The sequence below is a fragment of the Cynara cardunculus genome (assembly GCF_001531365.2).
Source record: "Cynara cardunculus var. scolymus isolate 2C chromosome LG 13, CcrdV1, whole genome shotgun sequence".
Classification (NCBI taxonomy): domain Eukaryota; kingdom Viridiplantae; phylum Streptophyta; class Magnoliopsida; order Asterales; family Asteraceae; genus Cynara; species Cynara cardunculus.
In genome coordinates, this window is record NC_037540.1 from 3856299 (window position 1) to 3869684 (window position 13386).

Below are 13386 nucleotides of genomic sequence, written 5' to 3' on the forward strand. Positions count from 1 at the left end.
TTCTTTCATACCCATCTTCCACATTAGTCAGTTTCTTCCTTCCTCTGCCACGCATCCCTTTTTCTCTTACTTGTAAGCCCTTCTCTCTCTTTCTCTCTCTTTCTCTCTCTATGCATACATACATACAGACATATAATTGATGATGCAAAAATTTCATTGCATCTTCTGGAATGCATGATGTTCATGATGGTCAAGATGATCTGTTTAGCTTTTTTTGTCTCTATACCTAATTTTACTTAACAACTGTGATCTGGGGTTTTCTTCATAATGCAGTATCTTTTATTTTTTACTTTTCTCAGTTAATTATTCCTTTGGATTATTGGATCTCTTTGTCCTCATAGATACGTTTTTAACTCTGAAAATTGAGTACTTTTTCTTGTTTTACTTGGAACCCCAAATTGCTCATTGTTATCTTGATTTAGATTCCATGGACAGATGGACTTTTTACATGTTCTTGGTATTTTCTTGATTTACTTACATATATCAATGAGGACCCAGTTTTGTTTCCCACTAATTATTTGGAATATTCCTAAATCTATCCAATAAACTTTTTTCCCAGAATTTTGTTTATGATTATAACCTAGTCTGGAGATGTTTTTTATATGCTGATCACATTGCATATGTGGGTATTGTGTGTTTTTGGTCTTTGATTCAGAGGTATCATTGGGGTTTAAGAAAGATGGCTCTTTTGGAATCAAAAAAAGACAGAGGGGAGGTGAGGATTCATGAAAGTTTGGATGAACTTAGTACAGATTTGGCTGATTATATAGCAGAATTATCAGAGGCATCAGTTAAAGAGCGTGGTGTTTTTGCCATTGCTTTATCTGGAGGTTCTCTCATTAGCTTGATGAGGTACAACAATTTCTGAACCTTCAGTTGTTTGTTTGTAATTTTGTATCTCTTAATTATCAAATAATATGAACTGAAAACAGGAATCTTTGTGGAGCTCCTTATAACAAGACTGTAGATTGGTCCAAATGGTATATATTCTGGGCAGATGAACGTGTTGTGGCCAAGAATCATGTAGACAGCAACTATAAGTTTGCCAAAGATCATCTTTTATCTAAGGTAATTTATTAGTTTATATCTGGATCTGCTTGTAAATTGTGTGTCAAAATGCAGGGCTCTGTCTTCATTTCTTGATTCTTGATTATGGATGCAAACAATCATATCTTCATCTTTTTGCATGACTGTCTTCATTTCTTGATTCTTGATTATGGATGCAAACAATCATATCTTCATCTTTTTGCATGTCTTCCATCTCTTGATTCTTGAATATGGATTCATTGCATGACTGTTTCTTGATTCTTGAATGTGGATACAGACAATCATATATTTATCTTTTTACATGACTGTTTCTTGATTCTTGAATATGGACAAGGCAGAAACAAGAGGAAGCAGAGCATAGTTTACCAACTTTATATAACAAATCCTGTTTCATTTGCATTACGAATAAGCATCTCGATAGAATAAACGATTTCCAGAGACCAATTTTGAAGGTTCAAAGGATGATCTTTATGGTAGAGAATGGTGTCAGTGATTCTCAGAGGTTCAACAAGAAACTTGTATATATGATCAGGGTTATGTACTGTAGAAACTTAAGAAACAGGGATTCAATCAGAAACCGATATTTGTTAGATCTAACAAAGATCAAGAGATGATTGTTTGTATCCATATTCAAGAATCAAGAAACAGTCATGTACAAAGATGAAGATCTTGTTTGTAATCTTCAGAATTTGCATAATCAAGGGTGATTAGCGGAACCCTAATCTTGTTTCTGCCTTATCCATTTCTTGATCTTAAGATGTTGATCACATTTCCAGCTGTTACCCACATTATCCCTTGATTGTTTAATTGGTATTCTAGTGGGACAAAAAGCTCCCTACTTTTCTTTTAATATTCACTTGAGGCCAACAAATTAAGGGTCTATTCTTTAGTTCTGTTTTCAATTTGTAGTTTTTTCGGCTTTTTATATACAGTAGGGGGGCCTTCTTGAATTCATGACATAATTCGATACAGAACTGAAATGTTTTTTAACAAATGCAAGTTCTGTTCCAGTTACCAATTGTTCCGAGCCATGTACATTCCATCAACGATTCTCTGACTGCAGAAGAAGCTGCGAACGAATACGAGTTTGTGATCAGACAGCTGGTCAGAACCCGAGTGGTCAACGTGTCTGATGTCAGCGACTGCCCGAAGTTTGATCTAATCCTTCTAGGGATGGGCCCGGATGGCCACGTGGCATCCCTGTTCCCTAACCACGCGGTTCTTGAAGAAAAGAACGAGTGGGTGACATTCATCACCACATCCCCTAAGCCTCCGCCAGAAAGAATCACGTTCACGCTACCGGTTATCAACTGTGCAGCCAATGTGGTGGTTGTGGTGACAGGTGTTGGAAAAGCGGAAGCTGCCCGGCTGGCGATAGACGATGATGTGGGACCGGAGGGTCATGTGTTGCCAGCTAGGATGATCCAACCAGCTGTAGGGAAACTGGTGTGGTTTTTGGATAATCAGGCTGGTTCAAAGTTGAAGAGGTTTTCTAAGTAGAGTAGAGGGTGTGTATGTAGTGAAGGAAATGAAATGAATCCATACATGTTTTATGGCTCCTATTTTGGATGGTTTCCTGTTTTTGGGTTTTTGAAAGGGGCTGGTTAGTGGCAAAATTGTGATTTACCCTTTTTTGGGTTTTTTTTTATTTATTTTAAATTAGAAGAGGTGTTTGACAAGTTTACCCTTCAACCAACTTTTCAGTATTGTGCAAAGTCAATGAAGCTGAACTCATTTGCACTTGTTATATTCCACTGATGCCTTTTATTCATATATGCATACAAATATCTTCATTGTTTAGAGGAAACAGGGGTAAATATGACATTTGAGTCATGAAAATGGTTTTTGTGTTTTGCATCTTTCTATTCTTTTACTGTAAAAACATGTATAAAATCACATGTGATTCATCTGATCTTATAAAAATCCCTTGTTTCAAAGTTTTACTTTTCATTCATGTCCATCAATCGTATGAATACACATCATTAAAAAGATAATATGAAATTGAATAAAATAAATCTAAAATGTATAAAAATCAGAATTTTCTTCATTTCATTGGATGGAGAGGAAATGGATCTCCACCCTTAATCCTAAATCCTAATTGAAAATCAATGCTAACGAGATACAGCGGATCAATTCATGAGATGGGGATGAGATTAAATGTGATCAAGGGTCCAGATTCATTTTTATTTTTCTCACATTAACTCTTATTCTCATGTAATCCTCCGTTTATTTATATTATTTAACAGTATTAAAAATATAAAAAAAGTAATTTAATAGAGAAAGAGTTAACAAAAATGACGTTTGATGGGAATGTAGATAGATCAACAACATGTCGTCTTCTATTCCTCGTTTCTTCTTACCAAACCAAATGCTTCAAAAAGCTTACGTTCATGGTCCCAAAAAATGTAGTTTTGACTTTTTGCATCCAAACCAAGACTTTTTAGATTTAAAGTCGAAATTACGGTGTTTAAATATTTGTTTTATAAATGACTCGAATGACATTGACTTATCGGTTATTATAAAACGTAATGCAAGAGATATTGGTTAAATTCTCTTATTTCAAACCGTAATAATCATTTTTAATAATATAAATGGATGTGCATTTGAAGATTATTGTATGTAGTATTGGAAAAATGGGATTTTTTTTATAACTCATGAAATTATGATAACCTTGAGAACTAGTACATAATGTGATATTTCATATAATTTCTTTTCGTCAAAAACTAGGGTTTAAAATATCAATATATTTGTTCACAATATGTTTGTTCCACATGTAATTGTGAAATAAAAGTAACACGTAAAAAAGTTTCATATTATGAACCCCATACATATGAATGAAACGCATTATTTTCCATCACTGGAATAATATTTTTTCTAGAAATTATTAATTAACAAGTCTTTAACTCTAAATAATTACAATCAAGTTACTTTATCCATACAATTTCTTTCAGTAAACATAAATATAATTTACACCATTTCATTGTTACAAATTGTAATATACTTGGAAATTTGTTGTAAAAGAATATGCTTAGAATTATCTGTTTGGTATAAAAAAGTAGTTACATTATTTTAATATATATATATATATATATATATATATATATATATATAGAGGAGTGATCAAATAAAAACCGCCCTCATTTGTGTAAACCGTGCAAACCACCTTCATCCGTCGATTTCATTGTTTATTCTTATGAAATTTTTTCATGAAATTGTTTAATCTTGTGAAATTGTTTCATATAATACTTTATTAAACTGACTTGTAATTTCTCTAAAAATTAAAATAATGAAGATGATAATATCTATGATTAACACCCTCCACAATAAAAATGATTAATCAACCTCTCATAATTACAAAAAAATGAACAAAATGAAAAATTATGATTGGTTAAATGAGGTTTGCACGGTTTGTACAAATTGAGTGGTTTGCATTTGATCGCTCCCATATATATATATATATATATATATATATATATATATATATATATAGAGAGAGAGAGAGAGAGGGGGAGTTATTTTGCAACCTTTTACATTTGTTCAACCAATACAACTCAATTTCAACCATCCATTTAATTTGATATATATATATATATATATATATGATTTTATAAAAGTTCTGATTGTTTTCTATTGATCATAATTATTGAACCATAGCATTTCATAAATATTCAAATCATAATAAATAAAAACTCATCATTTTCATAAATATCTCAATTGATTGGATTGGTTATACAAATGTGATGGGTTGCATTTGAAAAATCACACACACACACATATATATATATATTTGCTAATTAATAATTGGAGAATCCCTTTGACCTCATGAATAACAAATCATATTTTAGCTATACCAATAGCTCTCCATCTTGTATGATTGCAAGAACTTGAGACCTTGCAAACCACCGTGTTAACGGCGGTGGTGAGATTGCAGCTCCGGCAGCGTACCACCGTGGTTGCAATTTTGGATCACATGTTTATTTTTCTTGTATAAATCGAAAAAAAAATGTTAAATAACCACAATGAAACAAAGTGGTGTTGTGATTCCATATCCTAATGGATCTCATGTATCTTTTACTCAGATTATAGGTTTAAAAATCCACTGACAAAATTTCAATGGTCCAAAACCCCCCAGAATTCGACTAACCTCCTTTGCTACTTCTTGTGCAAGTACAAGAAGGTGACAACCACCGATATGCCGATGGCTGCTACCGGGATCGCCCAGTATTGCTTGCTCAGATCGACCAGCTTCTCGGATATGTAATTGGTTTGTTTTTCCGAAATAACCTCTAGTTGAGGGATGTCTGACGTGTCCAGCTCCCCGACACAGAAACTCTCCATAAGTTCCCTAGCGCTTTTGCTATGCCCTGCGTCTTCAAATTCATCTGTCGCATCTTTCCCTTCAAAACGAAGTATTTACAACATATGAAGATTGTATCCATGATGCTAATGCTTGAATCAAGTGATCAGAGATGCTTTTATTTTTTGTAATTGTAGGTGTCTGAGTCAGCTTGCATCCACTTCAACTAATCTCATGGGACCCTTGCAGAAAAATCACCCCCGAGTAGACTCAAATTATGGAGAGGAGCCCCAGCCCCCAAGGCCAGGCCTTCATCTGAGAAACTTATTACTCCCTCTAAATTGCAATCTTTGGCTTAAAATAAATATCATTAGACAAATATCTATAACTCCTATCAATAAAAAACATTTTTGAAAGAAACCTGCATGTTGGGTTTGCATAAGGGTTTGAGATTGCTTAATCTAACCTAAAGAGAATCCCACACTTGTGGGTTTGCCTGATCAATTATCAATGGTAACCTTATCTCTAGTGAAAATTGCAGCAAATTGCCGAACCTCTACAACACTTCAATAATAGCAAAACAAAGAATCTTGTGAACCAAAATCAAGTTGTAAACAATTTATAATAATGGCAAAAGGCAGGTTAGTGAGTTGGGCTTGAGACATCATCAAGAATGGCGTTGCAATCAACTCCGGGAGCCTAAAATGGTAATTGTTGCTACTTCCATCAGAAGCAAGAAGTTAGTATAAGAAATTACCAGTAGCCTGAAGGAGGACATCATCTCCACCTGGGTGTTCTTCCAAATACGATGACACGTCATACACCTGGCAAAGTGGTAAGCAAAACCCAAGGTATTTCAGTTTCAAGGAAAAGGAATATGCCACGTTTCATTATTCAGAGCGTTGTCTGAGGGTGAACTTTTCCCAAATTCATGTAGTCCATTTCATTTCTCATTTTTATTTTGCGGTCCCCATTTATGAAGGATGAATGCAGATGAGGCACAGGAAAATAAGACCAGAAATATAAGTGAAAGAAAAATAGGGAAAAACAGTCGACCATGTGAAGTACTTAAAGTTGTATCCATGTAATAAATGACTTTTTAAGGCAAGCCATTCCGTGACCACACCCTCATCAAGACTAAATGGGGACTAAAGAAATAAGCACACAAGGAAATGTTAAGAACTACTTTTGTCCTCCTTTTTGGCGATAAGAAATTGCCTTTCTTCCCCAAATAAATTGCCAAAAGGTAAAAGGTATAATCAAAAGTGACAAGAACTAGTTAAGCTGCATTTACTAACATCTTAAAGCCAAAATCTAGAAATATATGGAGGGAGAACTATCTGAAAAACCTATCATTTGACAAACAATCAGACTCATCAATCTTACATTTAACCATCTATAACATAAACCACACATATCTTTGCCATCTGTGGAAACTCAAATCTTTCCTCCTCGCATATAAACAAACTTCAAAAAGGCTAAACTATATAAAGTCACATTACGATATTTTCCCAGGATAAACTTAATGCTGGATATCAGCAAATACAGAGTGTTACTTAAGTCATGCATACAAATTGTCTATAGCAGACACTTCTCAATTATGCCACCATTTAAAGATTCAATCGAATACAACAACAGCAGTAGCCTTAACAAAGTTCTCAGCAAGAGGTCATATCGCTAGTAAGCTAAAGGGTTGTTTGTTAGCAGCTTAATGAGCTTAATGGGACACGCAGCTTATTCTATCAGCTATAAATGACTGTTTGGCAGTGGCTTAATGATATAGAAAGTGGCTTATTCAGTAAGCTTTCAGGGGGTAGCTTTATGCAAAGAGCCCAGTATTTAGTCAAACCTGCCCCTCTCAATTAAAAATCACGCTCCTTCCATTTATGAAAAAATCCTCCCAAACAAAAAACTTCTCAATCTATATGGACAGATTAATCCATAGAGACAGCTTTATCCATACAGGATTCATGAAAAACCAACCAAACATCCCTTTAAGTGTAACTAATGGGTAAAGAAAACACCATTTAACCCCATAGGTTGATCAAGTATACAAAAAGGGAATTAGATAACTTCTCTTTTCCATGCATCAGCAAAGCCATAAAGTTTTTTCTTCTCTAAAATTTAACCTTACTTCATCTTCAGCTTGTTAAGGAGGCAAAGAAGCAGCCTAAGCACACACCCATGACTAAAGGGAGAAACTTAGGGCGTTAACATCATCAAAAAAGAAGCGAATATCACCATAAGTGTAAATTCATACTATAACTTGCCAAAGTTTCATTCTGAACAAACCTCAAATAAGTTAAGACGACAATAATTATCGCAATCCAATTGTTACAAACCAATGTACTCCCTCCATTTGAAAAGAGAGCTATGCAATGTGAATTTTATGATCAAATGGACTGGTACTTAACTCCAAATCCAATATTAGTTGTTTAACTTTGGAGAAAACTATCATATCTACCTTAAACATCAAAGCAAATATTATAGAAGGTGATAAGAAATGTTTAAAGCTAAACTAATAACAAAATGTATATCAATTTTGAACTTGAGCTCTAACAGGCTATATCTTGAAATTCGAATTGTTCTCTATAAAGTCATGCAGCTCAATCATAACAACTTCACATTTTTGAAGTATCAATTTGACTAAAAACAAAGAAACCACCATTAGAGCAATGCAATTAACACATATACCAACAGTAATATCATTAATTCAAAGATGACAGGATCATAGAAATGTATAATAAGATAAAACCAGACACATACTGACATACATAGTTACATACACGTATAGATACAAAAACACAACTCTATATATAATATAGAGAGAGAGAGGAGAAAGAAAGGGACCTTGCCGTCGACAACAACCCAGCAATCGCCGGCGGAATTGTGCTCCGAAGCTTCTTGCATCGTGTATAGCTTCGTTAAAGTTGGCATTTCCGGTGGATAGATGCGTTCGGCTAAACTAGAATAATTGAAGGATCAAGAAGAAGGACTTTTCTACTTTTTCCACTCTCTCGATTCTCAAATGAATCTTCCTTCAGATTCCTTTTGACTTGATGACGATAAACTGCCCTAAACTTTGAAGTCGAAATCTTGTCCCCCAAGCACACGGACGGAGATGACCTGCTTAATGGGCTGGGCTTACCAGGTTCCCAGCCCAATTACCTTTGGAGCCCAATTCTTGTGTGTCTAGTGTCTACTGTTTAATTAACCATAAAATAGTTTTTTTCAATTATATCTTTTAATAATTTTATAATTAAAATACATGATTTTTAAGTCATTTTACATTGTTATATAGCTTACAGATAGTAAAAATAGTGTACCGGCAACCACATTCTAAAGTGGAATTTGGTTCACATAATGAAACTTGTCGAAATTGGAACTTGTCAAAGAAATTGAAATTTGAAGGAATTAGAAAGGGATTTAATCAGATTTGACCATGTGTTGTGTTTGGCAGAAATTGGTATGAGGCTGTGGTAAAGACGGTGGTGGAGATGGCAACGACGGTGGTGTTGATGGCGAGGGTGGTGACCATCGTGGTGGGATGATAGTTTTCTTAAATGATTGGAAGAAAGAATTGAAATTCCTTGTAAGAACCCAAAGAACTAACATTTCGTATAATTTAAATTCCTTACCAAAACTCAAAGAATGAATAAAACACATTAACGGAACTGATCATTCCAATTCCTTTAAATTCCGTTGAATTCCAACGAACCAAACTGAAAATGATGTCATCATTTATTGAATAAGAAAAAAACCATAATGTTATATAAGTGTAGTCTGGTTTAAATTGAAAAGAAATTTCAACTTTAAGCATCTTTAACAAATACTGTTTTAAAATAATTTAGAGATCTGAAAATAGTTGACTTTCATTTAAAACATAAAAAGGAGACAACACAAATTTAAAGGGGAAAAAAAAGAATATCACATACATATCAAAAATGAAATCATGTTGATTTGAAGAAGAGGTGATGAGGAGGGTTGGACCCTACACGCATTTGGGTGCGGTTTTGAGATTAGGGTGCGGTTGAAGCGGACCCAGTTTGGTGCATGCATCATTTTGACCTACCCCTACACCCAAATCATTACTTTACCCACTTATTTATTAGCCACACACATCTTCGATTAAGTCACAATCTTTCAACACTAATGTATCTAAATAAGAATTAAAACGACGATGTATTAAAATAAGTAACTATCACATTTGATTTTGTATGGAGACGAAATAATGTGTGTTTGTAGTGTGTTTATCACACATGATAGTTGTGTGTTTTAAGTGTTATCATGTTCTCGTAAATAATATAATTATTGTTTAAAATCTACCTATATATATATATATATATGTGTGTGTGTGTGTGTGTGTGTGTGTGTGTGTGTATAGTTGGGTTTCGGTAAGAGAAAGATAGTTAAGGTGAGAAGCGTACGAAATGATCTTCACTATTGGATGCATATTAGGATAAGATACACCGGATCAATTATCGTATCAAACGTTATTCATGGTGAGTTTGAGATTAAAGGTGATCAAATGTTCAGATCTCTTCTTACCCTGATCATTTTTAATCTCATGTCCACCAATGAATTGCGTTTTAGAAGATAATTGATATGGTGCACCTCATTAATGTTGACATTCAATTAGGATTGATCAAATGATGAAAATTTTTTCTTACGTTTCTTACCATAATTTCTTTTCTCATTGAAATCCAACCCTAGATATATGAATGGTTTATAAAATAGCAATTCCTTTATCACACCGATATTTTCTTAAAAAACTTGTGAACTATGTCCATAAGTTAAATCTATTATCATTATTTTAATGACGTGTTACGATAATAAATCGAATAACCAGGGCTATTTGAGTTATATAAATGTCATCATCAAAATCATTGTATTTTTCTTCCCGGAAGAAATTTACTTCGTTGCAATAAAGTGAAATTTATATACTGAATTAATTTTTTCTACATATATAAATTGTCGCGAGTTTCAGGCAAATTTTGATAGTCAAATATTTATAACGTTTTCAAAACTTTAACAACTCATCTATATTATATTATAAAGCATTTGATAAAAACTCTTAAAAATCAATTTTTATGCGTAAAATATTGTTTATTAATGCACATTACTTAAAACTTAAGATTACAAGTAGATTGCGCGTAAGTACAACTTATTAAAGCTTCATATATGAATTCGTGTAACTAATTGCAGATAAACATAATCAAATACATGATAAACATCTCAGTTTAAATATAAAAAATCTAAAATATAATTAGGATAATCATTGAGTTCTAACAGAACATTTAATTATTATCTTTATAAAATGTTATATTATTAAATCAAAAATAAATTATTTCATTGTTAAACTTAAATTAAATTATAATAAAAATAAATTAAAAAAATTATATAAAACATGAAAACTTTTAAATAGTTGATTTGATATTAACTTTGATATATATTTTTTTTCAAATTTTTATGATATTTTCAAATTTATATTTTATTCAAAAAATAAAATCATTATTGCTTTCTTAAAAACACATAAAATCATATTATAATATCGACAGAGACAAATAATAAAAAACATTAAAATCGAGATGTGTCTCGCTGCATTGCGCGAGTACTTTTCTAGTCGCCGTATAAAGCACCTGAATCATGAATTGTCTTCTTATAACTCATCAATCAGATCGATTCGTTTTTCAAAAGAACTGTTTATTTTTTTACAACAAATTAATAATTGCAATTCGTACTTCTTGTTGACGTTATTGTAGATTATATAACAAACCTTATTATGGAGATTAAAAAAATGGTATGATAATTAGTGTAGCAATCTACGTCAAATAAATCATTGATTGAACAATAAACTATATTATTTTAATAATAATAATAATAACCTTATAATTAGTAATTTATATGGTTAAATGATTGGTTTAAAGGTTAGGTAATTTAATAATTACTTTTTTAAAATATAATAATAAATGTAATTATTTAAAACAAGTTTCAAGCACTAAACAAGTTATAATGACTTTCTCTTTCCTCCCCTTTTAATCAAAAGTAAAAGCCTTTGTTCTCATCTCCAAGCATGGATAACAACATCATATTATATTAACAAATACTTCAAACTTGATTTATTTTATATTCTTAAGATTTAAATATATGTATATTTTTTAAATCTTAAAACTAACAGATAAACCCGTTTATATATAACTAGAAAAATACTTGTACAATCTAGCGAGATACATCTCAATTTTAATGTTTCATTTTTTGTCTTAGTTGATGTTATAATTCGGTTTTATGTGGTTTTGATAAAGAGATAATGTTTTTATTTTTGAAAAAAAATATAAACATGAAGATATCATAAAAAAATATAAAAAATACTGATACTATTTAAAATTTATCCTTTTTTTTTATTTTTGGATTAATAATATAATTTTTTATAAAGGTAATAATTAAGTATTTTGTTATAACTCAATGATTATTCTAATTATATTTTAGTTTTTTTTTATATTTAAAATGAAATGTTTATCCTCTATTTAATTTATATTTATCTGAAGTTAGTTACACGAATTCAAATATGGAGTTTTAATAAGTTGTACTTACGCACAGTTTACTTGTAATCTTGAATTTTAAGTAATATGCATCAATAAACAGTACTTCATGCATAAAAAATGATTTTTAAGAGTTTTTTTAAAATGTTTTATAATATAGTATAAATATACATATTGAATCTTGTTAATACAACATAATATTCTATAACTTACATGAACTCCCTTTTAATAAATATTTATATTAAGTTACGATAAAATCATATTAACTAATTTATTAAAATGACTATGGATTTTCTAAACATGTCAAGTTTGTTACGTTACCATTAGATCACGTAATATACTTTGTGAGGTCCAAACTCATTACATGTCAATTTGCGTTTGAAAGTATTCAAACTCTTGTAAGTCATCTATCTATTTATATACATACACATGTATATGTATGTATAAGATTTTAATCAAATGATAACTGTTTTATTTGTGGTAACTGTAATATCAAATCTTAACCACAGATCAAATGTTAAATTAGAAAATTAATAATTTTGGTAATTTTAACTTAAAATATTAATTAAGGGCATTTTAGAGATTTTATAAATATTCTCTCTCTTATTTCCTCTCTCCAAGACGAATCTTATTTTAATTGACCTTATGTGAATACAAGATACATACTAAGATACTTACAAACGATATTCACTGTGATACCCAGATATACATACAAGATGCACAATGTGATACCCTTTGTAAAACAACGAAAATAACGAAAATGCACACTGTGATACATTTCATAAAACAAAGAAAATACATTGTGAAACACGTAAAACATTGTGAACATTATCACTATGATACACTTTGATTCACAAACGTTTGTAAAATACGATGTATATTAGGTAATTGATATACTAGGTAACTAATTTTAATTTAATATTTTATTCTAAAATTTTTAAATAAATATTTTGATTAGTTGTCAAAAATATAATTATTATATTACTTTTTTAGCCAGGGGAGAATCTAGCCCTTATGAACGGGGGAAAGGTCCCCAGTCAAAGACCAAAAACGTTTGTTGACTAGCTTAAATTTTCTATTTTTACCCTCGTTTTATGTGGTTTCCCCCCCCCCGTCTCATATGGTCATATGCTTGCCTCCGTCAAGTCCCATCCAACTTGCCACCACCCTATTAGTTTCCTGAATCCACCACTATTTTTAGTTTATTTAAAAAATATTCTTAAATATTTCAAATGAGTGGTTCATATTAAATCTCATATGTATTACAAACTAATCAGTTATTACTTAAGTGGGCCTATATATATATACTAGTTGTGTACCCGCGCAATGCGGCCGGAGCCATGAATTTTAACGATTTTGAAGTTCCACTGGTTTTATAAGATAAGATTTAACAATGATATAGTTTACACTTGGTCTTTACATATTAATACAATTTGAATAAATAAGAGTTATGGTTCCAATTACAGACTATCGATGAAAAAAATTGTATAACAGTTTAAAATC

At 31.5% G+C, this 13386-nt stretch overlaps 2 protein-coding genes across 2 annotated transcripts; one reads left to right on the forward strand and one right to left on the reverse strand.

The window, feature by feature from the left end:
• On the forward strand, window positions 1–2782 carry LOC112525147 (probable 6-phosphogluconolactonase 1). The gene is made up of 4 exons (XM_025135128.1): window positions 1–72; window positions 656–852; window positions 933–1068; window positions 2059–2782. The coding sequence occupies exons 2-4, from the start codon at window positions 680–682 to the stop codon at window positions 2545–2547; spliced, it is 798 nt and encodes a 265-aa protein (XP_024990896.1). The 5' UTR covers window positions 1–72; window positions 656–679; the 3' UTR covers window positions 2548–2782.
• Window positions 2783–5057: 2275 nt separating this feature from the next.
• Window positions 5058–8407, reverse strand: LOC112525488 (cytochrome b5). The gene is made up of 3 exons (XM_025135637.1): window positions 8195–8407; window positions 6102–6168; window positions 5058–5444 (listed from the first exon to the last, which is right to left on the reverse strand). Exons 1-3 carry the CDS (start codon window positions 8279–8281, stop codon window positions 5200–5202), a joined length of 399 nt encoding a protein of 132 aa, XP_024991405.1. The 5' UTR covers window positions 8282–8407; the 3' UTR covers window positions 5058–5199.
• Window positions 8408–13386: the final 4979 nt, after the last annotated feature.

Coding starts and splice junctions, on each gene's coding strand:
- LOC112525147 (XM_025135128.1), top strand. CDS start 680: ATGGCTCTTTTGGAATCAAAAAAAGACAGAGGGGAGGTGAGGATTCAT. Junction 853..932: donor TCTCTCATTAGCTTGATGAG/GTACAACAATTT, acceptor AACTGAAAACAG/GAATCTTTGTGGAGCTCCTT. Junction 1,069..2,058: donor AAGATCATCTTTTATCTAAG/GTAATTTATTAG, acceptor GTTCTGTTCCAG/TTACCAATTGTTCCGAGCCA.
- LOC112525488 (XM_025135637.1), bottom strand. CDS start 8,281: ATGCCAACTTTAACGAAGCTATACACGATGCAAGAAGCTTCGGAGCAC. Junction 6,169..8,194: donor GGGTTGTTGTCGACGGCAAG/GTCCCTTTCTTT, acceptor CCACTTTGCCAG/GTGTATGACGTGTCATCGTA. Junction 5,445..6,101: donor TGTCCTCCTTCAGGCTACTG/GTAATTTCTTAT, acceptor TTCGTTTTGAAG/GGAAAGATGCGACAGATGAA.